The sequence below is a fragment of the Heptranchias perlo genome, chromosome 1 (assembly GCF_035084215.1).
Source record: "Heptranchias perlo isolate sHepPer1 chromosome 1, sHepPer1.hap1, whole genome shotgun sequence".
Taxonomy (NCBI): Eukaryota; Metazoa; Chordata; class Chondrichthyes; order Hexanchiformes; family Hexanchidae; genus Heptranchias; species Heptranchias perlo.
In genome coordinates, this window is record NC_090325.1 from 146,688,586 (window position 1) to 146,714,824 (window position 26,239).

The following is a 26,239-nucleotide window of genomic DNA, read 5'->3' on the forward strand; positions in this document are numbered from 1 at the left end:
GGTGTGGGCAAATCTTCGCCAGCAGCAAGGGTTGGCTTTGCTGTAAATTGCGAGCCTAGTTGCTCTCAATAATTGCGATAGGCTCTCAGTGCTTGGAAAATAGGCACTGGGGGGGAAATAAGGCCAGCGATTGACAATATTTTATGAAAGTTTATTAAGGAAACTAAGGAAATACGGGAAAATGGTGGCCCCCACATCAAAATAACCTGATGCAGGAAGCAAAATGTAACTAAATATCAATGCTTCTACTAAAACAAACATAACTTTCCAATGCACTTTCAGAACAGAAAAGTAGATTTAAGACTCTGAATACAGGAGGCTAGACATTGGCTTACCAAATCGCCTATGGGTGAGAGAGTGTCAGGGCACAGTTTGCTCAACCAACATAAATTTCAGCATGGCACCTCATTAATATAACTCCTCCTTTGCAAGAAGGCTAACACTGGTCAGCAGAAAAGACTCCATTTGTTCCATTTCTTTTATTGCTATGAATTGCAGCCCATAGTAACTGTAGTGTATGCCCAATATCCTAACCAACGTTCACCCACAGTGAGGTTGTTACTATAGGACATATCTCAAAATGTTATCTTTGCCCTTCTACCACTTTGAAGTAATTTGAAATGATAGAAGTTACTCAACAACAACTTGCATTTATATAGCACTTTTAATGTAGAAAAACATCCCAAGGCGCTTCAGAGATGTAATCAGACACAAATAAACGTCAAGTCAAAGAAAAGGACATTAGCATGGGTGACTAAAAGCTTGGTCAAAGAGGTGGGTTTTAAAGAGGGGTTATGGGAGGGAATTCCAGTGCATGGGGCCTAGACTGCTGAAGGTATGGCCACCGATGGTAGGATGAAGGAATGGAAGGCTGCACATGAGGCCAGAGTTTGGGGGCGGAGGGTGCAGAGCTGAAGAGGTTACCGACATAGGGAGCAGCAAGGCCTTGAAGGGATTTAAACACAAAGATGAGAATTGGAGACATTGGAGGACCGGGAGCCAACGTAAATCAGCAAGGACAGGAATGATGAGTGAACGAGACTTGGTATGGGATAGGATATGAGCAGCAGAGTTTTAGATGAGCTGAAGTTTACAGAGCATGGATGACGGGAGGCCAGCAAAGAGAACATTGGACTAGTCGAGTCTGGAGGTGACAAAGACATGGATGAGAGTTTCATCAGCTGATGGGCTGAGGCAGGGACGGAGAAGGACGATGTTACAGAGGTGGAAGTAGACAGTCTTTGTGATGGGGAGGATAAGGAGTTGGAAGCTCACGTCTGGGTTGAATAGGATGCCGAAGTTCTGAACAATCTGGTTCAACCTGAGAGAATGGCCAGGGAAGGAGATGGAATCGGTGGCAAGGATATAGAGTTTGTGGAAGGGGTCAAAGACGATGACATCAGTCTTCTCAATGTTTAACTGGAGGTAATTGCGGCTCATCCAAGATTGATATTGAATAAGCAGTCTGAGCACAGAGGCAGTGGAGGGGTCGAGAGAGGTGTAGTAAAGAAGAGCTGACTGATGTCAGTGCACATGGGGAAGCTAACCCTTGTCTTTGGATGATGTTGCCAAGGGGTAGTATGTAAATGAGGAAGAGGAGGGGGCTAAGGATAGGTCCCTGGGAGGACTCAGTTAACGGTGTGGGGGTGGGAAGGGAAGCCATTACTGGAGATGCTGTGGCTACAATTGGAACCAAGCCAGGCTAGTCACACTGAGCTGGACGATGGATTAAAAACTTTGATTAATTAAATATATAAAACAAGGTTAGCTGGGAATGGCAGGGCAGGTGGTGAGTCATAACTGCAGCATGTGGGAGTTGGTGGAGACCAGCAAGATCCCGAATAACCATATCTGCAGTAAGTGTCTACAACTCGAGGAACTTTGGCTCAGAGTTGTTGAGCTGGAGCCTGAGCTGCAGACATTGCGATGCATCTGGGAGGGGGAGAGTTATCTGGACACTTTGATCCAGGAGGCAGTAACACCCCTTAGGTTAGGTAATAGTTTAGCCTTTGACCCTGTCCAACAGGTACGAGGTACTTGCTACCTTTGTGGTTGAGAACAAAGACTGCTGGAAGGATGGGCAATTTGACCACGGCATCATGGTACAGGAGGCCATTCAAGTGGGGGGAGTAAAAAGGAATGTGGTAGTGGTAGGGGATAGTATAGTCAGGGGGATAGATACTGTTCTCTGCAGCCGTGACCAGGAGTCCTGAAGACTGTGTTGCCTGCCCGTTGCCAGGGTCAAGGATATCTCCTTGTGGCTCGAGAAGACCTTGCAACATGAGGGGGAGGATCCAGTTGTTGTGGTCCATGTAGGAACCAACGACATAGGTAGAACTAGGAATGAGGTTCTGCTAAGGGAGTTTGAGGAGCAAATTAATAAGCAAAACCTCAAAGGTAATAATCTCTGGATTACTACCTGAGCCATGCACAAAGTGGCATAGGGTCAAACAGATCAGAGAGTTAAATACGTGGCTCAAAGAGTGGTGTGGGAGACAAGGGTTTTGATTCATGGGGCACTGGCACCAGTACTGGGGAAAGAGGGAGCTGTTCCGTTGGGACAGGCTGCACTTAAACCGGGCTGGGCCCAGTATCCTGGCAAATCAAATAACTAGGGTGGTAGACAGGGCTTTAAACTAAAAAGGGGGAGGGGTGGGTTCAGGTAAGGGTAAATTTATAAAACTAAAGAGAAAAGTCAAGACCATAGAGCAGTGTAGCGATTTGGGTAAAGATAAGCAGAGCCTGTCAGGAAAAATTAAAGGTGCTTTATCTGACTGCACGAATCATTCATAACAAGATAGATGAATTAATGGCACAAATATAGATATAAATGGGTTTGATCTAGTAGCCATTACTGACACGTGGTTGCAAGGTGATCAAGGTTGGGAACTAAACATTCAGGGTTACTTGACTTTTCGAAAAGACAGACAAAATGGAAAAGGAAGGCGGGGTAGCCCTGATAATAAAGGATGATATAAAGGCAGTCGTGAGAAGGGGTCTTGGCTCGGAAGATCAGGAGGTAGAATCAGTATAGGTGGAGATAAGAAATAACAAGGGGCAGGAAATACTGATGGGAGTAGTTTATAGGCCCCCCCAACAGTAGTTATACTGTTGGACAGAGTATTAATCAAGAAATAAGAGGAGCTTTAACAAAGGTGATGCAATAATCGTGGGGGACTTTAAACTTCATATAGACTGGGCAAATCAAATTGGCAAAAGTAGTTTGGAGGACGAGTTCATGGAATGCATTCGAGACAGTTTCCTAGAACAATACATCATAGAACCAATCAAAGAACAGGCTATTTTAGATCTTGTCTTGTGTAATGAGACAGGGTTAATTAGTAATCTCATGGTAAGGGATTTTCTGGGGAAGAGTGATCTTAATGTGATAGAATTTCATATTGAGTTTGAGAGTGACGTACTTAAGTCCGAAACTAGAGTCTTAAACTTAAACAAAGTCAATTACGTAGGTATTACGGGCGAGTTGGCTAAGGTTGATTGGGAAATTAGATTAAAAGATATGACAGTAGATAAGCAATGGCGAACATTTAAATAAATATTTCATAATTCTCAACGAATACACATTCCATTGAGGAATAAAAACTCCATGGGAAAAGTGATCCATCTGTCGCTAACTAAAGAAGTTAAGGATAGTATTAGATTAAAAGATGAGGCTTATAATGTTGCCTTGAAGAGTAGTAAGCCTGAGGATTGGGGGAGTTTTGGAAATCTGCAAAGGATGACTAAAAAATTGATAAAGAGAGAAAAAATAGAATATGAGAGTAAACTCGCAAGAAATATAAAAACAGATTGGAAGAGCTTCTACAAGTATGTAAAAAGGAAGAGAGTAGTGAGAGTAAACTTGGGTCCCTTAGAAGCTGAGACAGGAGAAATTATAATGGGAAATAAGGAAATGGCAGAGACGCTAAACAAATGTTTTGCACCTGTCTTCACAGTAGACGACACAAAAAAGATACCAGAAATAGTGGGGAACTAAGAGCGAGGAACTTAAAGTAATTAATATTAGTAAAGAAAAAGTACTGGAGAAATTAATGGAACTAAAAACCAACAAATCTCCTGGACCTGATGGCCTACATCCTAGGGTTTTAAGAGGTGGCTGCAGAGATAGTGGATGCATTGGTTGTGATCTTCCAAAATTCCCTAGATTCTAGAACAGTCCCTGTGGATTGGAAGGTAGCAAATGTAACACCGCTATTCAAGAAAAGAGGGAGAGAGAAAACTAAGGGAACTACGGGCCAGTTAGCCTGACATTAGTAGTAGGAAAAATGCTGGAATCGATTATTAGGGACATGGTAAGGGGGTACATAGAAAATCATAATATGATTAGTCATAGTCAACGTGGTTTTATGAAAGGGAAATCATGTTTGACAAATCTACTGAAGTATTTAGAGATTGTAACTAACAGGGTAGATAAAGGGGAATCAGTGGATGGAGTATATTTGAATTTTCAAAAAACATTCAATAAGGTGCCACACAAAAGGTTGTTACATAAGATAAGGGCTCACGGGGTTGGGTGTAATATATTAGCATGGATTGAAGATTGGTTAATAGTCAGAAAACAGAGAGTAGGAATAAACGGGTCATTTTTAGGCTGGCAGGCTGTAACTAGTGGGGTGCTGCAAGGATCAGTGCTTGGGCCTCAGCTATTTACAATCTATGTTAATAACTTAGACGAAGGGACAGAGTGTAATGTATCCAAGTTTGCTGACGATACAAAGCTAGATGGGAAAGTAAGCTGTGAGGAGGACACAAAGAGTCTGCAAAGGGATATAGACAGGTTAAATGAGTAGGCAAGAAAGTGGCAGATGGAGTATAATGTGGGGAAATGTGAGGTTATTCACTTTGGTAGGAAGAACAGAAAAATGGAATATGTTTTAAATGGTGAGAAACTATTCAATGTTGGTGTTCAGAGAGATTTGGGTGTCCTTGTCCATGAAACACAGAAGGTTAACATGCAGGTACAGCAAGCAATAAGGAAGGCAAATGGTATGTTAGCCTTTATTGCAAGGGGGTTGGAGTGCAAGAGTAAGGAAGCCTTGCTGCAATTGTACAGAGCTTTGGTGAGGCCACACCTGTGGTACTGTGTACAGTTTTGGTCTCCTTACCTAAGGAAGGATGTACTTGCCATAGAGGCGGTGGAATGAAAGTTCACTGGATTGATTCCTGGGATGAGAGGGTTGTTCTATGAGGAGAGATTGAGTAGAATGGGCCTATACTCTCTGGAGTTTAGAAAATGAGAGGTGACCTCATTGAAATGTATAAAATTCTGAAAGGGCTTGACAGGGTAGATGCTGAGGCACTGTTTCCCCTGGTTTGAGAATCTAGAACTAGGGGGTATAGTCTCAGAATAGGGGTCAGCCATTTAGGACCGAGATGAGGAGGAATTTCTTCACTCAGAATATCAGCCATGATCTTATTGAATGGCAGAGGAGGCTCGAGGGGCCGTATGGTCTACTCCTGCTCCTATTTCTTATGTTCTTAAGAGGTTGTCATTTATTTAGGGCCATTTCAGTGCTGTAGCAGGGGCGGAAGCCTAATTAGAGAGATTCAAACATGGAGTTGCGGGAAAGATGGGCATAGATTTTGGAGGTGACAACACATTCAAGGACTTGAGAGAAAAGGGTGGTTGCAGATGGGGTGCTAGTATGCACCGATTTGGGGGGGGGGTGTCAAGGGCTTTTTGAGGGTGGAATGATGAGGGAACTATTTACAATGTCAGCTAGCATGGGGGCCAGGAAGGGAAGTTGGGTGGCCAGTTTAGCGGAAATGGGGTCAAGGGAGTAGATGTGGGTCTCATGGACAAGATGAGCTCGGAGAAAGCTTGAGGGGAGATAGGAGAGGAACTTGAGAAAGACGTGGATTGAGGGGTAGGGCAGGGGAAAGGCTGGGAAGAGGTTTGGTTTGATGGGCAGGGGAAAGCCAGGGAAGCAGCAGAGGCAGCTGAACAGATGGTCTTCATATTACTGACAAAGAAGTCCATGAGCTTCTCGCATGTTGTTGGAGGTGAGGATGGAGGAGGCAGAGGAGAGGGATTTAAGGAGACAATTAGTAGTGGAGAAAAGCAGGAGGTTTTCTTTGCTTCCCAGGATGATCCTGGAGAAGTGGATACTTTTGAAGGAGGAGAGTGAGCCCCCATAGCACTTGATGTGGTCCAGTCAGATTTGGTGAATGATGGCTCAACCAGTTGTGTGCCAGATATGCTCATGTATGTACCTCTTGGACTTGAGTGAGTGAAGATGAGGGCCATACTAGAGGGAATAGGAGAGCGTAAAGGTTTTACTCAGGACAAGGACATTAAAAGTGGAGGTAGGTGAGTGGTTGAGCAGATCGACAGCTGCAGAAGTTTTGTGGCGAAAGTAAGGCCAAAGGTTAGGCAGCTGGCAGCTTGAAAGTGCAATTGTAAGTGACTTGGAGGAGAGTTTTTTTTCCGGAGTGGACACAGAAGGGAGAGGGATTGGAAAAAGGTTTGGGGGACATGGGTGGTGAAGGATACAAGCAAGTGGTCGGAGATGGCCTTGTCTGTGATTGAGATGATGGGAGTAGAGAGGCCATGTGAGATGGCAAGATTGAGGGGGAAATCCATGAATATGGGTAGGAGAGTTTATATGGAGGGAGAATTTTAGGAAGGACAGGAGAGGGGGAAAGATGAGGTGAGATGGAGATTGAAATCACTGAGGATGAGGAGCCGCTCAGTGCAGGGGCTGAGGGAGGATATCTCAGGATGTGGTTTGGGGGGGTTGAGAATGAGGATTTTAAAGGAGAGGTGGGAGGGGTGGAAAAAAGTGAGGTACTCAAAGGAGAAGGTGCCAGAGGAGTAGAGAGAGACACCAGGGTGTGATTTTATGGTGAAGGCCACACCGCGGGGGATTTGGGCAGCGCAGGTAGTGGAAAGTATAGCCAGGCAGCGAGGTTTCGGTAAGGGGAAAGGTGTCACCACCCGTAAGCCAAATTTCAGTCACAGCCATGATGTCATTGTGATAATCCACAATAAGATTGTGGATGGCAAGGGGCTTGTTTGCGAGTGAATAAACATTCTGGAGGGAAATGCGGAGAGTGGCGGCGATTACTGATTCACTGGCAGAGTCCGAGGGGTCAGTGGTGAGTCGAATGAGAGGGATGGGAAGGAGGGTGGCGAGATTAGCTCCCAGCAAGTGCACTGGGCAGGAAGATCGGCAGGAGGATGGGGTAGTTGGCATTTCTACTCATAAGGAGGTACTCACGGGTGCCTCAGTGGGTACTTTGGAGAGTGTCAAGAGAGATATAGAGGGTTTCTGTAGACGTATCCAAGAGGGATTCAAGCCTGGGATGGCATCAGGAGAGCAGGAAGGCAGAAGTGTAGTGTTGGGCTGGGGTATGAATTAGCAGGGGGAAAGTACCAGAGAGTGAAGAAATGAAAGGTGGCATAACTATGTGAGAGGAAAGGGAGGAGACACAGGGGAGAGGGACCTGTGAGGGGTCAAGAGAAAAGAAACGAGATAGAAGTAATGGGCTTGGGTCTGCAGTGGCAGCCAAATGCACATGCGAATGGATACAAAGAGAATTCAGGTTGCTTTGGCGTGACAGAGATTAGGAGAGACATGTCCTGGTCATAAACAGAGGACAGGGAGGAGACAATGTAAGAGAGTCCAAAGTTAAATTCTGAGGGCCAGTGACGGGATGAAGTTTATTTGTAGATAGGGCAGAGTCAGCTTGGAGTATCGACGAACCAATATCCAGATTCGGAGATAGTTGTGGAGAGGAAGTGAATCAAGGAGCCGTTCGAGGGGCAGAATGTCAGTGGGTGTATTGCTGGAGGTTGTCCAGTGGAAACAGAAGGCCAAGGGGAGTGGGGAGTTGACCATGAGCTAGCAGAGGTTGATTCAGGAGTTCAACAGAGGTTCATAGTGCCCTCAGATGTTAGAAATGTGCACCAGCAGATCTGGTATACCAGCAGAGGAGCGAGGTGCAGTTGGAGTGAAACCTAAGAACCGAGAGCAGTGAAGTCCAGGGAGCCTGAGAAGGGTGAAAAGTAAATCCGTGGGATCAGTAGAGATGAGGGAGCTGGTCCAAGTAACAGCTGTTAGGGAGCCGAAGTTGGAGCTTGAGGAACTGGTCCAACCCAGTTTAGTGAAGGGTGATGGAGGAGCTTTGAAGGATGAGTGGAATCAGCAGCTGTGGAAAGGAGCAAAGTAGAGATCATTCAGCATCAAGGGAGCAGAATGGGAATCAGCAGAAACAGATCAAACTCAGCTCAGCGTAGAGTGAAAAATTCCCAGCAGATGAGCAGAAGAGCAGAAAACTGATCCTGGAGAAGCAATTCAGGAACTGGAATAGATGCAGTCCAGCAAAGAATACAGTCTCAGAAGAAAGTGGTGGCAAAGTGAAGGTCACTGTAAAGTCTAGAAGCCAACAGAGAAATGGACTTCAGCTCAGGAGATGGTACGGTAGCATAGTGGTTATGATACTGGACTAATAATCCAGAGGCCCGGACGAATGAACAAGAGTCATGAGTTCAAATCCCACCACGGCAGCTAAGGAATTAAAATTCAATTAAATAAAATCTGGAATTAAAATACTAGTATCAGTAATGGTGGCCATGTAACTACCGGATTGTCGTAAAAACCCATCTGGTTCACTCATACCCTTGAGGGAAGGAAACCTGCTATCCTTACCTGGTCTGGCCGATATGTGACTCCAACCCACAGCAATGTGGGGTTGATTCTTAATTGCCCTCTGAAATGGCCTAGCAAGCCACTCAATTGTACTGTCTCACTAAAAAAAGTCATAATAAGAACAAATCCGGACGGACCACCAGGCACCGGACACAACAAAGGCAAACGAAGCCCAGCCAACCCTACAAAGTCCTCCTCACTAACATCTGGGGACTTGTGCCAAAATTGGGAGAGCTGTCCCACAGACTAGTCATGCAACAGCCTGACATAGCCATACTCACAGAATCATACCTTTCAGCCAACGTCCCATCATCATCCCTGTGTATGTCCTGTCCCACCAGCAGGACAGACTGACCAGAGGTGGCGGTACAGTGATATACAGTTAGGAGGGAGTGGCCCTGGGAGTTCTCAACATTGACTCTGGACCCCATGAAATCTCATGGCATCAGGTCAAACATGGGCAAGGAAACCTCCTGCTGATTACCACCTACTACCCTCCCTCAGCTGATGAATCAGTCCTCCTCCATGTTGAACACCATTTGAGGAAGCACTGAGGGTAGCAAGAGCACAGAATGTACTCGGGGTGGAGGACTTCAATGTCCATCACCAAGAGTGGATCGGTAGCATCACTACTGGCTGAGTCCTGAAGGACAGAGCTGCCAGACTGGGCCTGCTGCAGGTGGTGAGCGAAACAACACGAGGGAAAAACTTACTTGACCTCTCCTCACCAATCTACCTGTCGCAAATGCATCTAGTCCATGACGGTATTGATAGGAGTGACCACCGCACAGTCCTCATGGAGACAAAGTCCCGTCTTCGCACTGACGACACCATCCAACGTGTTGTGTGGCACTATCACTGTGCTAAATGGGATAGATTCAGAACAGATCTAGCAGCTCAAAACTGGACATCCATGAGGCGCTGTGGGCCATCAGCAGCAGCGGAATTGTATTCAAGCACAATCTGTAACCTCATGGCCCAGCATATTCCTCACTTTACCATTACCAACAAGCCAGGGGATCAACCCTGGTTCAATGAGGAGTGTAGAGGAGCAGCACCAGGTGTACCTAAAAATGACGTGGCAACCTGGTGAAGCTACAACTCAGGACTACATGCATGCTAAACAGCGGAAGCAACATGCTACAGACAGAGCTAAGCGATTCCACAACCAACGGATCAGATCAAAGCTCTGCAGTCCTGCCACATCCAGTTGTGAATGGTGGTGGACAATTAAACAACTAACAGGAGGAGGAGGCTCTGTAAACATCCCATCCTCAATGATGGCGGAGTCCAGCATGTGAGTGCAAAAGACAAGGCTGAAGTGTTTGCAACCATCTTCAGTCAGAAGTGCCGAGTGGATAATACATCTCGGCCTCATCCTGATATCCTCACTATCACAGAAGCCAGTCTTCAGCCAATTTGATTCACTCCACATGATATCAAGAAACGGCTGAGTGCACTGGACACAGCAAAGGCTATAGGCCCCGACAACATCCCGGCTGTAGTGCTGAAGACTTGTGCTCCAGAACTAGCTGCACCACTCGCCAAGCTATTCCAGTACAGCTACAACACTGGCATCTGCCTGACAATGTGGAAAATTACCCAGGTATGTCCTGTCCACAAAAAGCAGGACAAATCCAATCCGGCCAATTACCGCCCCATCAGTCTACTCTCAATCATCAGCAAAGTGATGGAAGGTGTTGTCGACAATGTTATCAAGCAGCACTTACTCATCAATAACCTGCTCACCGATGCTCAGTTTGGGTTCCGCCAGGACCACTCGTCTCCAGACCTCATTACAGCCTTGGTCCAAACATGGACAAGAGAGCTGAATTCCAGAGGTGAGGTGAGAGTGACTGCCCTTGACATCAAGCCAGCATTTGACTGAGTGTGGCACCAAGGAGCCCTGGTAAAATGAAGTCAACGGGAATCAGGGGGAAATCTTTCCAGTGGCTGAAGTCATACCTAGCACAAAGGAAGATGGTAATGGTTGTTGGAGGCCAAACATCTCAGCCCCAGGACATTGCTGCAGGGGTTCCTCAGGGCAGTGTCCTAAGCCCAACCATCTTCAGCTACTTCATCAATTAACTTCCCTTCATCATAAGGTCAGAAATGGGGATGTTCGCTGATGAATGCACAGTGTTCAGTTCCATTTGGAACCCCTCAGATAATGAAGCAGTCCGTGCCCGCATGCAGCAAGACCTGGACAACATCCAGTCTTGGGCTGATAGGTGGCAAGTAACATTCGCGCCAGACAAGTGCCAGGCACTGTCTAACCACCTCCCCTTGACATTCAATGGCATTACCATCGCCGAATCCCCCACCAACAATATCCTGGGGGTCACCACTGACCAGAGACTTAACTGGACCAGCCATATAAATAATGTGGCTACAAGAGCAGGTCAGAGGCTGAGTATTCTGCGGCGAGAGACTCACCTGCTGACTCCCCAAAGCCTTTACACCATCAACAAGGCACATGTCAGAAGTGTGATGGAATACTCTCCATTTGCCTGGATGAGTGCAGCTCCAACAACACTCAAGAAGCTTGACACCATCCAGGACAAAACAGCCCGCTTGATTGGCACCCCATCCACCACCCTAAACATTCACTCCCTTCGCCACCGGCGCACTGTGGCTGCAGTGTGTACCATCTACAGGATGCACTGCAGCAACTCGCCAAGGCTTCTTCGATAGCACCTCCCAAACCCGTGAACTCTACCACCTAGAAGGACAAGAGCAGCAGGCACATGGGAACAACATCACCTGCATGTTCCCCTCCAAGTCACAAACCATCCCGACTTGGAAATATATCGCCGTTCCTTCATCGTCACTGGGTCAAAATCCTGGAACTCCCTTCCTAACAGCACTGTGGGAGACCTTCACCACACGGACTGCAGCAGTTCAAGAAGGCGGCTCACTACCACCTTCTCAAGGGCAATTAGGGATGGGCAATAAATGCTGGTCTCGCCTGCGATGCCCACATCCCATGAACGAATAAAAAAAAATGGTGGATATCTGTCCAGGACCCAACACAGCAGCAGAGCAAAGCTGAGAAGACAGTAGTACACTGAAGTACAGTTCTAAAGCTCAGCAGGTAACAGCAGTATGTGGGGGATGGACATTGTAAACTGGAACAAAGTACCTTAAATTTGAAGCGATTGAGGGGCAGAGTCACAGCAGCCAAGACGAAGGTTTTTAAAAATTCATTCTTGGGAGGTGGATGTCATTTGCAAGGCCGGCATTTGCTGCCCTTGAGAAGGTGGATGTGGACCACCTTCTTGAACTGCTGCAGTCTGTGTGGTGAAGTTACTCCCACTGTTGGGTCGGGAGTTCCAGGATTTTGACCCAGCAACAATGAAGAGACGGCGATATATATACACAAGTCAGGATAGTGTGTGACTTAGGTGGGGAACTTGGAATTGATGGTATTCCCATTCACTTGCTGCCCTTGTCCTTCTAGGTGGTAGAAGTCTTGGGTTTGGGAGGTGCTGCTGAAGAAACTTTGGCGGTTTGCTGCAGTACATCCTATAGAAAGTACACAATGCGGCCATGGTACGCCGATGGTAGAGGCAGTGGATGTTTAAGGTGGTGGATGGGCTGCCGATCAAGCTGACTGCTTTATCCTGGATAGTGTCGAGCTTCTTGAGTATTTTTGGAGCTGCTCCCATCTAGGCAAGTGGCGAGCATTCCATCACTCTCTTTACTTGTGCCTTGTAGCTGGTAGAGAGGTTCTGGCGAGTCAGGAGGTGAGCTACTCACCACAGGATACCCAGCCTTTGACCTACCTGTTCCAGTAGCCACAGTGTTTACGTGACTGGTCCAGTTCAGTTTCTGGTAAATGGTGACCCCCAGGATGTTGATGGTGGGGGACTCAGCAATGGTAATGCCATTGAATGTCAAGGGGAGGTGATTAGACTCTCTCTTGTTGGAGATGGTCATTGTCTGACACTTGCGTGGCACGAATGTTACTTGCTACTTATCAGCCCAAGCCTGGATGTTGTCCAGGTCTTGCTGCACGCGGGCACGGACTGCTTCATTATCTGAGGGATTGCGAATGGAGCTGAACACTGTAATCATCAAGGACTACTCCACTTCTGACCTGGAGGGAAGGTCATTGGTGAAGCAGCTGAAAATAGTTGGGCCTAGGACAATGCTCTGAGGAACTCCTGCAAACGATGTCCTGTGGCTCAAATGATTGGTCTCCAACAACCACTACCATCTTCCTTTGTGCCAGGTATGAGCCAGCCACTGGAGAATTTTCCCCCTGTTCCCCAATAACTTCAATTTCACTAGGGCTCCTTGATAGATTGTAGTCCAGCAGAGCAGCACAGCCCTAATGGCAGAGGAGTCCAGGAAACCAAATGTGAGCAGAGTCGTAGCTATTGGAAACAGCACAGTAAAAGCACAGAGCAAGCTGGGTCAGGGGATGGGCAATGTGCTCTGCATAGATAGCTTTAAACTTGTAGCTTAAACTTATCGATTAAGCAAAAATTAAATCCACTATTAGGGGCAGGAAATCTTAAGTGGTGGAGGAGAGGAGACGGGGCGGAGGGGGGGAAATGGCAAAGGAGTTGCAAAGGAGAGGTGCTCATACATTGCCTGAAAGGATGGCGGAAGCAGATTCAATAGTAACTTTCAAAAGGGAATTGGATATGTACTTGAAAAGGAAAAATTTACAGGGCCATGGGGAAAGAGCAAAGGAGTGGGACCGATTGGATCATCCTTCAGGCACAGGCACTTCTGTGCTGTCTGATTCTATGGCCTGAAATTTTGGCACGCAGGGTACAATGCCTGCGTCTGAATGGTGAAGCTTGAGGCACTCCTAATATTGGGCCTCGAGTCTCATTTCCATCGAGCCAGCGAGGCATGAAGAGGCCACCAACAAAGAGTAAATGAAGACTGGGTCGCCGTTAGCGTCGCAGCGGGCCTCAGGCAAGTGAGGCCCGGGTAGGGTAGGTTGCTGGAGCAGGGTGGGGGGAGAGAGAGAGTTCGGAGGACAGGGAGGGAGAGAGAGATAGAGAGATCGGAGGCCAGGTGGTGGAGGAGGGCAGGGAGAGAGGTAGAGAGATCGGAGGCAAGGAGGGGGGGAAGTGATTGGAGGCTGGGGGGGGGGGGGGGGGGGGGAAGAGAAAGGGGGAGGGATTGGAGGCAGGGCAGGAGGAGGGGAGCGACTGCGGTTTGCATTCTCCTGCCCCTCATGGCTCCTCATTCTGGTAATTTTATTTCAAAAACCTTCCTTGTTGGTTGCGGCCTAACAGGAAGTCCCAAGGCCTGATTTTTCTGAGTGCCGCAGGTGCTGGCTTCCTTAGGAAAAATCCATCTTGCAGTGGGGGCCTCAAACAGGCGTTAGGCCCCATATGCAAAACGACCAACACCTGTTTCAGGCGTGGGCACTGCACAACGATATTTTGTGCTTTTCCAATATGGCGGCCAGCGCACCTCTGGCCAGAAATGTGCACACGCTTCTTGCCCGCCATATTGGGGGCATAGTAGACCTGTTCGTGCCCAAAAATCAGCCACTGTGCGGCTGAATTTCTAGGCCTATGATTCTATGATCAGAGATCTGCCCAGCCCAGGAACCATCTTTTCACCTAAAACATTTCAGATGAATTATATTGTTTAGGTGACCATGATGCTAACCCATTCGGTTTCTGAAAATCCTAGTATCTGATATGATATGGCTGCTGGCATCAGTTACAAAACTTTCAGGTGGACTCTGATTATAATTTAGAGGTCCAACCACAAAAATGCCTTAACATGCTTAAGACAAATTCTTCTGGCACACACTAGCCTTGAGGCAATTTTAAGGGGATGTCCTGGGAAAGTTCCAGATGGGTCTTTTCCAGCTTTACTACCATGTATTGCTGAATATAGGTGGAGACTCTTTACAGAATAAAATCTCTTCGCTTTTTTCTGAGATATTTAGGAATTTGATCCATACGGTTCCCATAACTTTATGAATATTTTGCAAGAAATATTTATGGTGAGGGAGAGGGGTATTTACAGCAGCTGTTTTTACAAGAGATCACCTCAGTGCATGAGGAATCATCCTAACCGAGGAGCTGTTTTGTGTGTTCTGATGCTGTAGTAACATGATAAGACAGCTGCCTTGATCCTCATGCCCTTCAACAATAGAAAGAGTGATTTATCATCCTAGTGCACTCAATGGGGAATCGTAACCCAGCAAATTGAACTTGACAGATTGTTGTCACTGGTGCACCAACATAGGTGTAAGACTCACCTGCACTGATGTCTAGGCAGAGTATGTGTCTGTTATAGAACTGTCTCCTTTAGACGACCCCCACTACTTACCCAGTCGACAGTGCTATCAAGCGGCACTTACTCACCAATAACCTGCTCACCGATGCTCAGTTTGGGTTCCGCCAGGACCACTCAGCTCCAGACCTCATTACAGCCTTGGTCCAAACATGGACAAAAGAACTGAATTCCAGAGGTGAGGTGAGAGTGACTGCCCTTGACATCAAGGCAGCATTTGACCGAGTGTGGCACCAAGGAGCCCTAGTAAAATTGAAGTCAATGGGAATCAGGGGGAAAACTCTCCAGTGGCTGGAGTCATACCTAGCACAAAGGAAGATGGTAGTGGTTGTTGGAGGCCAATCATCTCAGCCCCAGGGCATTGCTGCAGGAGTTCCTCAGGGCAGTGTCCGAGGCCCAACCATCTTCAGCTGCTTCATCAATGACCTTCCCTCCATCATAAGGTCAGAAATGGGGATGTTCGCTGATGACTGCACAGTGTTCAGTTCCATTCGCAACCCCTCAGATAATGAAGCAGTCCGAGCCTGCATGCAGCAAGACCTGGACAACATCCAGGCTTGGGCTCATAAGTGGCAAGTAACATTCGCGCCAGATAAGTGCCAGGCAATGACCATCTCCAACAAGAGAGAGTCTAACCACCTCCTCTTGACATTCAACGGCATTACCATCGCCGAATCCCCCACCATCAACATCCTGGGGGTCACCATTGACCAGAAACTTAACTGGACCAGCCATATAAATACTGTGGCTACGAGAGCAGATCAGAGGCTGGGTATTCTGCGGCGAGTGACTCACCTCCTGACTCCCCAAAGCCTTTCCACCATCTACAAGGCACAAGTCAGGAGTGTGATGGAATACTCTCCACTTGCCTGGATGAGTGCAGCTCCAACAACACTCAAGAAGCTCGACACCATCCAAGATAAAGCAGCCCGCTTGATTGGCACCCCATCCACCACCCTAAACATTCACTCCCTTCACCACCGGCGCACTGTGGCTGCAGTGTGCACCATCCACAGGATGCACTGCAGCAACTCGCCAAGGCTTCTTCGACAGCACCTTCCAAACCCGCGACCTCTACCACCTAGAAGGACAAGAGCAGCAGGCGCATGGGAACAACACCACCTGCACGTTCCCCTCCAAGTCACACACCATCCCGACTTGGAAATATATCGCCGTTCCTTCATTGTCGCTGGGTCAAAATCCTGGAACTCCCTTTCTAACAGCACTGTGGGAGAACCGTCACCACACGGACTGCAGCGGTTCAAGAAGGCGGCTCACCACCACCTTCTCGAGGGCAATTAGGGATGGGCAATAAATGCCGGCCTTGCCAGCGACGCCCACATCCCGTGAACGAATAAAAAAAAGTTTGGATTGAAATCATACACATTCTTCACGTTTGGATTTGTTCATTTGTTCGCCCAATGCTATCTTTGTTGTTAAACTAAAATGTCAATGGAAACCTGAAGTAGAAAATTTTGGCTGAATGCCCCTTCTTTCAATACCTTTAGACTACTTTTTCCCCTTGAGGGAATGAGTATAGGAGGAGAAAACAGCACAGTAATTTGGTATGTTCCTTTAATTTTGCTATGAAGGGATTTGCTGCTTCCATTTCCCTGAAAATTCCAGCCTCCTTTTTTTTGAACCTTCCTTGGAAATTCTGAGAACTCGATTATCTGAAGGAAGGCCTCAGTCACACATATTTTTGCTAAATAAAATAATTTGATTTTGATTTTTATGTTAAACAGAGGTAGACTATAAAACTTTCTTCTATGAAATAAAATTTAAGCCCACTGACTAAAATCTGACAGATATTTATTTGCTGCTTTATGGGAGGAGCATGATGCTAAGAACTGAGATGATCGCGTAGGCTCACTACAGAAACTCTATGGAAGTGTCACGTAGTGCTGGAAGAAACTCTCAAGGGACAGGTATCACTCATGTTTTCTCCTATTATTTAAGATACGTGAAGAAGAAAGCCAAGTGTGCAAATCAGTTCTGTTTTGTCACTGTTCTACCACTGGCTAGCACATTTAAACAAATATAAATACTGAGTTTGAATGAATGATGTAGTAATATTGTAGAATAGGAATAATTCAGCCAATGTAATTCTTACTTACAAATTGAGATGGAATAAAATATTGCTTTGTAGTATTGTTCTATGCCACTTATAGTACATGATCTTTTCTGATTTCCTTAAAAATACAAGAAAGACTACTTACCCACTCTGCAGAACTCTCCCTCCCAGCCTGGATTACAGCAGCATTTTCCTGTTGGTGTGCAATGTCCATTCCTACACTGGCGTGAGCAATCTGATACTACTGGCTGTGGAGGCTGCACTGATCTCTTACATTCTTCTGGAACCAAAGCTCTATTTTAAAATAAAGAAATGCCAAATGCTTGTTATTTGGCTGAAAAGTGAGTTACGTCAAATCTCTGCTGGTTTGTCAGATTTTAGCAACAGAGCCATTTCAATCACTCAGATCAAACAATAGCTTGCTCACTATCTCCTAAGTATAACATTTTATTTTAATGACAAAAACTGCTAATTAAAATAGAAAACATCAGAGCCTAGAAATGACATTGTTCAACATTCACAAATGGGCACATTGCATTTGTATGACATTATTTTGTCTGCTAAAGGGTTTAACAGAGGGTTTAACCCATTTATTTCAAATGCTTCAATGGCTCCTTTGATGTAATTTCATGCACCGTAATTTCTAGGGGTTACACTTTTACTCGATATCTATTACTACTTACATTTAATGAATTAACTCTGGTGCTTATACTTCAGGAATTGAAAAAAAATCATCGAACCATAACTTTATAAAACAGACTGATGATGAAAAAAGGTGGCTTTAAGCAAAAAAAAATGAACAAATGTGGTGTGTAATAGTTGTGAACAATGGCCCGGAATTCCTTAGAGCTATGCAACTTCATCGGAAGTGCAGTGGAAACCATGTTTATGTGCGCAAATTGGGTTTCCGCTGCATTTCTGGTGAAGCTACTGTGGCAGAGCAGGAACAGCTCCAAGGAAATTTTGAGCCAATAAGTCATTTAGTCAAGTAGCCTGTGGAAGACATATGCTGGAAATGTCCTCATGGCTTCTCCTGCACTGTTGGCAGAAGCTTGGCGGAATCCCATAAACAGAGCTTCCGTTGGACCTAGAGAGGAAAATTCAACTTTGGTTCCCTCAAAATCGTCAAAGATTTTATTGCTTATCCTCAGAACAGGAAGGACATGCCACCGAACATTTCTGTCAACAATGACAGAGCTACACCCAAGCCAGAGAATATAGTTGAACCTCAGTTTTCAAAATGTGAATAGTTCACATGGAAGATATGGCTACAGGACGTTCTAAACAACTGGGGATATATAAAAGCTCTCTTTATCCATAACTGGCCTTTTATTTTGTATTCAATTAGGGCTGTTCTCCCTTTCAATTATCATTACAGCTAATTGGTGTTTCAACACATTACATTACCTACAGACTAGGCAGCCCTTAGCTGGTAATCTCAAAGTTAATCATAGATATTTAGTTTAACCTTTATACCAGTACTTTCAGGAATTAACACCACTTCCAATTGGTAGATCAAATGGTAGATGGAGAAGGAAAGTTTAAATAATTTTGCAAAGATTATAATCAATCAAATCTTTAAAAGTTTCATTTCTGAATTTTAAAAATTAATAAGGGTATACTTTAAAGGGCACCATCTTCATGAAAAAAATCCATATTTATTTCTTTTTTGGTGCACAATGATGTAAATTGCATTAGAATGCATTAGCTGTGCAGGAGATCATAACCACGGTGACAACGTACAAATCTTCTTGCTTGTCATCCTGCCTAAGCAAAAATATTTGCCAAAGACTTCATTTGATGAAGTTTTGGCTCTTTAAACATATTTATTACAAAAAATACATGTGATAAAGTATGGATGGGTAAAAGACAAGCAGTAATGATAACAGCCCTGAAAGGTATGGAAAATATGAAAGTGAAAATCGGTTTACTAATGTATCTGCCATGATACTACTGAACCAGTAGTACCTAAACTTATTGGCAGTGATACAGCTTATTGGCTACAAATGCATTAACTAATGGAAGTGTTTGGACTAAAGGAGAATTTGTTTGAAGCTTCTGGCAACAAGCTGAATCGCTGCCAGTAAGTCTGAGTACTTGTGCCAGAAACCAATGTCAGGATAGATGCTTTAGTAAGGCATCTCCTTTTGAATTTTCCATGCACTTTTTTGGCTACTTGCCATCCTCCGTATTGTAAATTTAATGTAATGAATTTCCTTTTGTTTTATTTTTAAAATAATTTTACAGTAGTACTTGACTTTAAAGGAGAAGGTAACTCGAGTGGATGTAATGTAAAAGAGGATGATGGTAGCTTTACAGATAAATAGTTTGGTATTAGCCAAGGGAATATCTTTGCAGCACACACACTCACTCACTTTCTATCATTTGTTTTCAGGCTAATCTCAACATTTTTTTTTAAAACAAAAAGTGAATCTGCTGAATTTTTTGCTAATATAAACTGACACTAATGTTAAGAAGTGAATACACCTCAAGTAGTGCCTTTTGACCCGACACCATTAAAGCATGACAATTTGTTATTCCATACAACACATCTTCTCTAAGCAGACCTCAATGGAGGAGCTCTTCAAATAATATTTTATTGGTCATACCCTTCCAGCAGCTTATGAACAGTTTTCTCATTGCTCCACAGGATTTCTTCCATCATGTCCATATCTGACACTTTCTCAAGGACCCCAATGTCTCCCTAATACCCAGTATAAAATACCTCACTTGTCCTCTGCAGCAGAGTATTGGTGAGAAATCAAGTATTCCAGAAGTGTACACTTTGCTGATTGATGAATGTTGCTTTTATGCTGTTTCTTTCTTTTAGTAAAAACTAAATAGTGGTTTTCAGCCTGAATCAAATGGTCTGTCAGTATGTTATTTTCCAGTGATTTTGGAGAGGTAAAGATTTACTGAGGTAACCCAAACTAGTTTCAATGTACATATCAACAGTAGAAGGGTTAACTGTTTGCCCCTGGCATGCTATTTTGCGCTTATCATCAAGTTTCATTCTTAGGATGCATGTGCTTGATTAAGGAAACTGATGTTTGTGTGGAGCACGAGTAGAAATTATCAGGAAAGAGCTCAAATCGTAACTGTTCCCCCACAGACATATAGGGCTCAATTTTAAAACCAAATTGCGGGTGCATTGGGGCTGCGAAAATCCTGAGCAGGTTCAGAAGATGGCTCCAACCCGCCGACTTCTGGGTTCTCCACAGACGCACCTGTGTGCGTGTGCGCTTCACGACTCCGGAAGTCCCGCCGGATGATAGTTAAAGAACCAAATATACCTCATTGAGGTACTTAAGGTACTTTATTTCTGATGTAGTAGATAGTTGAAACGATTTTAAACTTACCTGGGCGGCTTCCGATTCACGCCTGGTGAAGCCAGGCATGAAGGGCTGGATCAGGCAAAAATAAACAGAATAAATTCCTATGTTCCTATAAATTAAATTAAAAAACCATTGCACAAAGTTTAAAAAACAAAATAAACCTACTTTTCCACCCTGCTCCGATGACTCCCTCTCCAATGTCCCTCTCTCCGATCTCGCCCTCTCTTCCCCCTCCCCCCCATGTCCCTCTCTGATCTCCCCCCGATCTTCCACTCTCCTCCCCACCCCGATCTTCCACTCTCCTCCCCCCGATCTTCCACTATCCCCCCCCACCCCCATCTTCAGCGTCCTCCACTCTCTGTTCCAGCGCCGGACGACATCTCGCTCTCTCTCTTTCTCTTCTCTCCCCTCCACCCCCCCACCGGCGTTGCAGCTCCTGTCGGCAGCCAGCTTGTTAATCAGGCTGGCTGCTGGGCACGAAACCTGGAAACCGGAAAGAACTTTAATCACCATCAATTACATCGCGATCGCGTCGAAAAGGTAAGTTTTTTTAAATTCGGGTTTGCCACACGCACCTTCACCGCCCCCCGCTGCCAACCTGCCACCATTTCAAAATTGAGCCCGTAGGGTGTGAAATTTAACTTAGTCGGAGACACAAAATGTATAGTAGTGCATCGGCTGCCTGTAATACACCTCGCCCAATTTTCCTTAACATTGAAGTCAATGGAAAGGAAAATCAGACTGGGAGTATAACTGGCGGCCTATCCACTACTGCCTGTTTTGCACTTTCAGGGAAGTTGAATTTCACCCCAATCTTCTCCTACTCCATACTGGCCTCCCTGAGAAAAGAAAATAAAGGAAGCCTAAAAGTGTTTAACAAGAAGAAATGGAGAGAGGGTAACTGTCATGACTTTCTGGAATCAGACCATTTGCATAGAGGTGGGGTGTGCTACATCACTATTGGAGTATCTTTGGCACACGCTAGAGAATGCGGCAGCAAAATGTAGTGCTTGCCAGCCGCTTGTGGCTGTAAACAACCGCAAAAATTTGAGATTGGCCCTCTTTATAAGTTTCACGGTGGCCAAAACTTTGGCCTTGGAGTATTCTAGACGATCAAAATGGCCTGGAACATACATTTGTATGGTGGTGGGCTCTACTTCCGCTGCACAAATGTACTACACGCTTGTACTTTGCCAGCAGACAGTGCTTTGGGGGCTCAAGAGGAGGGACTAGTGGAAATTCGGGTGGATTACATTATTCCATTGCTCCTGCCTCCTTTTTAATATGTCAGGCTGCATGGGTGTGGATGCAATTACCACCTGCCCCTGCCACCAACAGGAAATCCCCACAGCTGTTCCTTCACGGTGGAGTCCTGGTGTTAACATGTTACGCCGCATTTCCCATTCCCGTGTGCCCTTGCTTGTCCCAGTTATGCTGGCAGTCCATCTCAGGCCCCAATGAAATTTAGGGCCTTTATGGTTTGCGTCACTACTTCCATTAAATGATACTGGGTAGCATAACTCGCATGCACCTTTAGCTTTGTTAAGCCATGGAGCCGCATACACTCAGGTGCTTTGGTGTGTTGAATTTAAAGATCTGATCTTGGGCGCTGAGGTATTTATGAAGCATTATATTTTTGCGGTTCTATCATGCAGCTCTCTGCTGGCTGTATCATGTATTGTAGGTGTGCATATTTGAGCTGTAATAGCAGTTTGCACTATTGGTGGCAGTGGGAATCTTTCTCCTCAAGTTATTTTGTAGAAGCGTTAGAGATAGAATTTTAAAAATATTTTTTGCAAGTCATTTAAAAATAATCATAATGCAATATGTTTGTTTCCTTTAATGCTATTAGTATGTTTTCAAGACTGAAGCTGGAAGAAATTGATTGGTTCCCGTGACAAGCGGGTTGGCATTTTACTTCCCCAGCTGTGGCAATGCTGGAAGGTTAGTGTTTACATTATGCAAAGTGACAGGTCTTGGCTGGAAAAGAACTGGGGAATCTTTAAGATGGATTTCCTGATTTTTCTATGAACACCATTTATGGAAAGGTACAAAAAAAGGGCAGTTACTCTTCAGACCAGATGAAATCCAATGTTAGTACCACATAATAACCACAACATTTTTTAAAGATACACAGAATAACTTCTATCATAGGCATTACAGGATGAAGTTGTTTTTCATTTATTTAGACAATAAAATCATAGATATATGGTTCTGTACTTTTTGCTTTGTGCTTCCCTTTCTACCACCACAGAATCCAGAATAGCCACCAGAACCGACCAAAATCTTTACTTTTACAGGGCCATTGCAGTTTACTATATTAACCCTTACAGTGCTATAAATGAATTTGTTTGTCTGGGCACTGTCAGGCTCTGGGGCCACTGACAGTATCCTCATTCAGTAGAACTTGTTTGGATTCATTTTTATGCTTTAAATATTGACCTAACATTGATTCAGAGGTCAGTTAACACGTAGAATCTACAGCATAGAAACAGGCCATTCAGTCCAACTGGTGTATGCCTTTATTTGTACTCCACATGAGCCTCCTCCCTCTCAAATTATATCTTTCCACACTGTTTCCGTATCACTCTATTCCCTTCTCCCTCATGTGTGCAGCAATTCTCCTCTTAAATGCATCACTGCTATCTGCTTCAACTGCTCCACATGGCAGTGAGTTCCACATTCTCACCACTCCGTGTAAAGAAATTCCTCCTAAATTATGTATTTGATATCTTATATTTATGCCACCACATTCTGGACTCACCCACAAATAAAAACAGTTTCTCCACATCCACACTATCGAACCTCGTCATAATTTTAAAAACTTCTATCAGGTCTCCTTTTAGTCTTTTCTTTTCCAGAGTGAAGAGCCTCACCCTGCCAAATTTGTACTGATAGTTTCATCCTCTCAATTATGGTAATATTTTTATATATCTTTTCTGCACTTTCTACAGTGCTTTTTGTAATATGGAGACCAGAACTGCACACAGTACTCCAAGTGTGGCCTAACCAAGGTTCTATATAAATGTAACATTATTGCCCTGCTTTTGTATTTTATTCCTCTAGAAATGAACCCCGGTACTTTGTTTGCACTCTTTACGGTCTTATCATCTTCTGTTGCTACTTTTAGCAAGGGATAGAGAAGGGTGAGGCCACGAAGATAGGACAAGGATTTTAAATTTGAGTCATTGGAGGATCAGGAGTCAGTGCAGATCACCGAGGACAAGGGTGGTGAACAAACGGTTCTTGGTGCGGAATAAGATTTGAGCAACAGAGTTTCGGATAAGTTGAAGTTTATGGAGGGTAGAAAATGGAAGGCTGGCTAGAAGAAACTGGAGTAAGAAAGTCTGGATGTGATGAAACCATGGGTATTAGCAGCAAATGGGCTGAGGAAGCACCGGAGGTGGCTAATGATATGAAGAACTAGGTGGTCTTTGTGATGGAGAAGGTACATGGCTGGAAACTCAACTCAAAGAGGATGCTGAGGTTGTGAACAGTCTGTGGCAGCCTGTGACAGTGCCAGAGAAGGGGATGGAGTCAGTGGTGAGGGAGCAGAATTTGTAGCGGAGACTGATGATGATGTCTTTGGTCTTTCCAATATTTAGCTTAAGGAAGTTAACGGTCATCCAAGACTGGATGTTGGACAGGCAGAGAGGCAGTGGAAGGGTTAAGAGAGGTGGTTATTGCTGTTTCAATGCTGTGGGAGGGGCAGCAGCCAGAATGGAGGAATTTAAACATGGAGTTGCAGGAGAGATGGGCACAGAGCTGAGAGGCAACAACACGTGCAAGGAATTTAGAGAGGAAAGGAAGGTTCTAGATGGGGGTGGTAGATGATGTTTTTGTTTCGAGTAGGGGAGTGATAACAACAGTTTTAAAAGAAAGGGGTGAAGACCCATGGATCCCACACCTTCTCAACTAATTGCAATGGGGACTACAACTTCAGACCAGCATGGGAGTCGATCCAGAGGTACCAACTCCATTAAAGTACTCTACATACTAGATATGTAGTGAAGAGTTAAATCACTGATGTTGCTAGAGTGGCTAAAGGCAAGGCAGTATGATAGAGAGTTCATGCATTTCAAAAATGTCAACGTATATTTTTATACACACAAATACATGCTATACATTACAAAATTAAAAATGGTGGCTGCAACATTTTAATGGTATTGCACCTGTAAATATCACTGTCAATGTAACGGTACGCTACCGAATATTATATCGCCCTCAATGAATTGAATTCAAGCCTTTTATGTCAATTCTAACTTCAGTACTTAACATTAGCCACAATGCATTTCCCAGGGAATATCAGACATAACCCTGCTCTACCTTCCTCTTTCTTCAGCTAGCCAACCCCTACTCCACTCAGCTCTATGTTCCCCCTCCTGCTATACCATCCCACTGTGCCCTAGTCACATCCTCATCTTTGCAGTCCTATCTCAGACCATGTCCAATTATTTTCCACCCGCGTGGGAGATTGATGCGTGTGTGTATGTGTGTGTGTGTGTGTGCGCGCGTGTGTTCAGACAGGGCAGTGTGCTGCATCACTGAGCCATTTGGTGCTCCGCTGGTAGCATCTTTAAACCTCGGACTGCTAGCAGGTCCAGAATAATTGCAATCTCTTTGGGACAGCTGTTTTCTTAAAGAAGGAAGTATGAAACAGACAGTTACGTGGTGGCCGCCAACACAGATAAATTGACTCTTGCCTTTATCTAGTTACGGTGAATGGGACGCAAGTAAGAGGGTTGCGAGACATTGGCTGCTCTTTTACATGGCAACCTGGTGATAGGCTACCATTATATAATGAGCAATGATGCCTGCATTTTAGGGAATGTGGATGACTACAGATGTACAGATATTGAGTTTAGAAACAAGGCACCTTAACAGTGGTGGGCTGGGGGGTACATGGTGTTTCATGTTTCAGGATTTTTTGATCATTCTTTTCCTTAACAGAAAAGTATTTGGGAATACATTATGTTTAAGAGTCATGTTTTAAAACAAAGTGGATTCACCCAGGTCTAAAAAAAATCCGCAGGCCACAGGCATGGAAGATGTATATTAAAGCGAGATGAGCCAGTTTATGGAATCTCCACATCAGTCTATTTAAAACAGATGCAATGAAGTTCAATTGTCTCATCCCAGGCCCGATACACAGAATGTCCTTTATTTATTTTGAAAATAGAAGGAGAAGTTTTCTTTAAACCCACACCCCAATGAAGATAAAGTGATAGCCAGTTTTACCGAAAGGTCTACTGGCGAATCACTGATTGGGAAAGGAGCAAGAGGATCAGCCCTCCCATTGAAAAAGGATAAAAAGACACATAGGCAATCAGGCAACCAGCTAGACAGATCTGGGGAGGAAGCCTGGCTTCCTGAGGGGAAATTTGTGCTCCTCAAACCCAGAGCTGGTCAGGATCAGGAGGATAATTAGGAAAAATTAAGTGAGCCATTTAACAGAGATAGTGTGGCACATTGCTTATTATTTTTCTTGTTCTCAAGGAGGGTTCTATAGTTAGTAGAATCAAGGCGAGATCTGATTACAGCTATTTTTTAAAAACTTGCTGTAAAACAATATGACTTAACTATTTGTATATGGCCATGTCTCATTAAATGTTTCAGTTCACCTTCTGAAACATTGAAGAAACATGAGGGCATGTGCGAAAGATACAATATATGATTCGGATCACAAGGGAGCGCAATTGTTACAACCCCAGGTTATGAAATTGTATAATTAGATATTGTTTAGTACAGGCATATTCCTGAATGTAAGAAACATAGAAAATAGGAGCAAGAGTAGGCCATTCGGCCCTTCGGGCCTGCTCCGCCATTCAAAAAGATCATGGTTAATCATCTAACTCAGTACCTGTTCCCGCTTTTTCCCCATA

At 44.8% G+C, this 26,239-nt stretch overlaps 1 protein-coding gene across 8 annotated transcripts in view; it reads right to left on the reverse strand.

Moving 5' to 3' along the window:
* Positions 1-26,239, reverse strand: part of hhip (hedgehog interacting protein) — a 169,810-nt gene that overhangs the window by 21,467 nt on the left and 122,104 nt on the right. For all 8 annotated transcript variants that reach the window (XR_010964347.1, XR_010964346.1, XM_067992444.1 and 5 more), the window contains exon 12: positions 17,168-17,316. Coding sequence is in view for 6 of the 8 variants with exons in the window: in XM_067992444.1 (XP_067848545.1) it covers positions 17,168-17,316 (149 nt within the window). In the remaining 2 variants the exon portion in view is untranslated. The remainder of the gene's footprint in view (positions 1-17,167; positions 17,317-26,239) is intronic.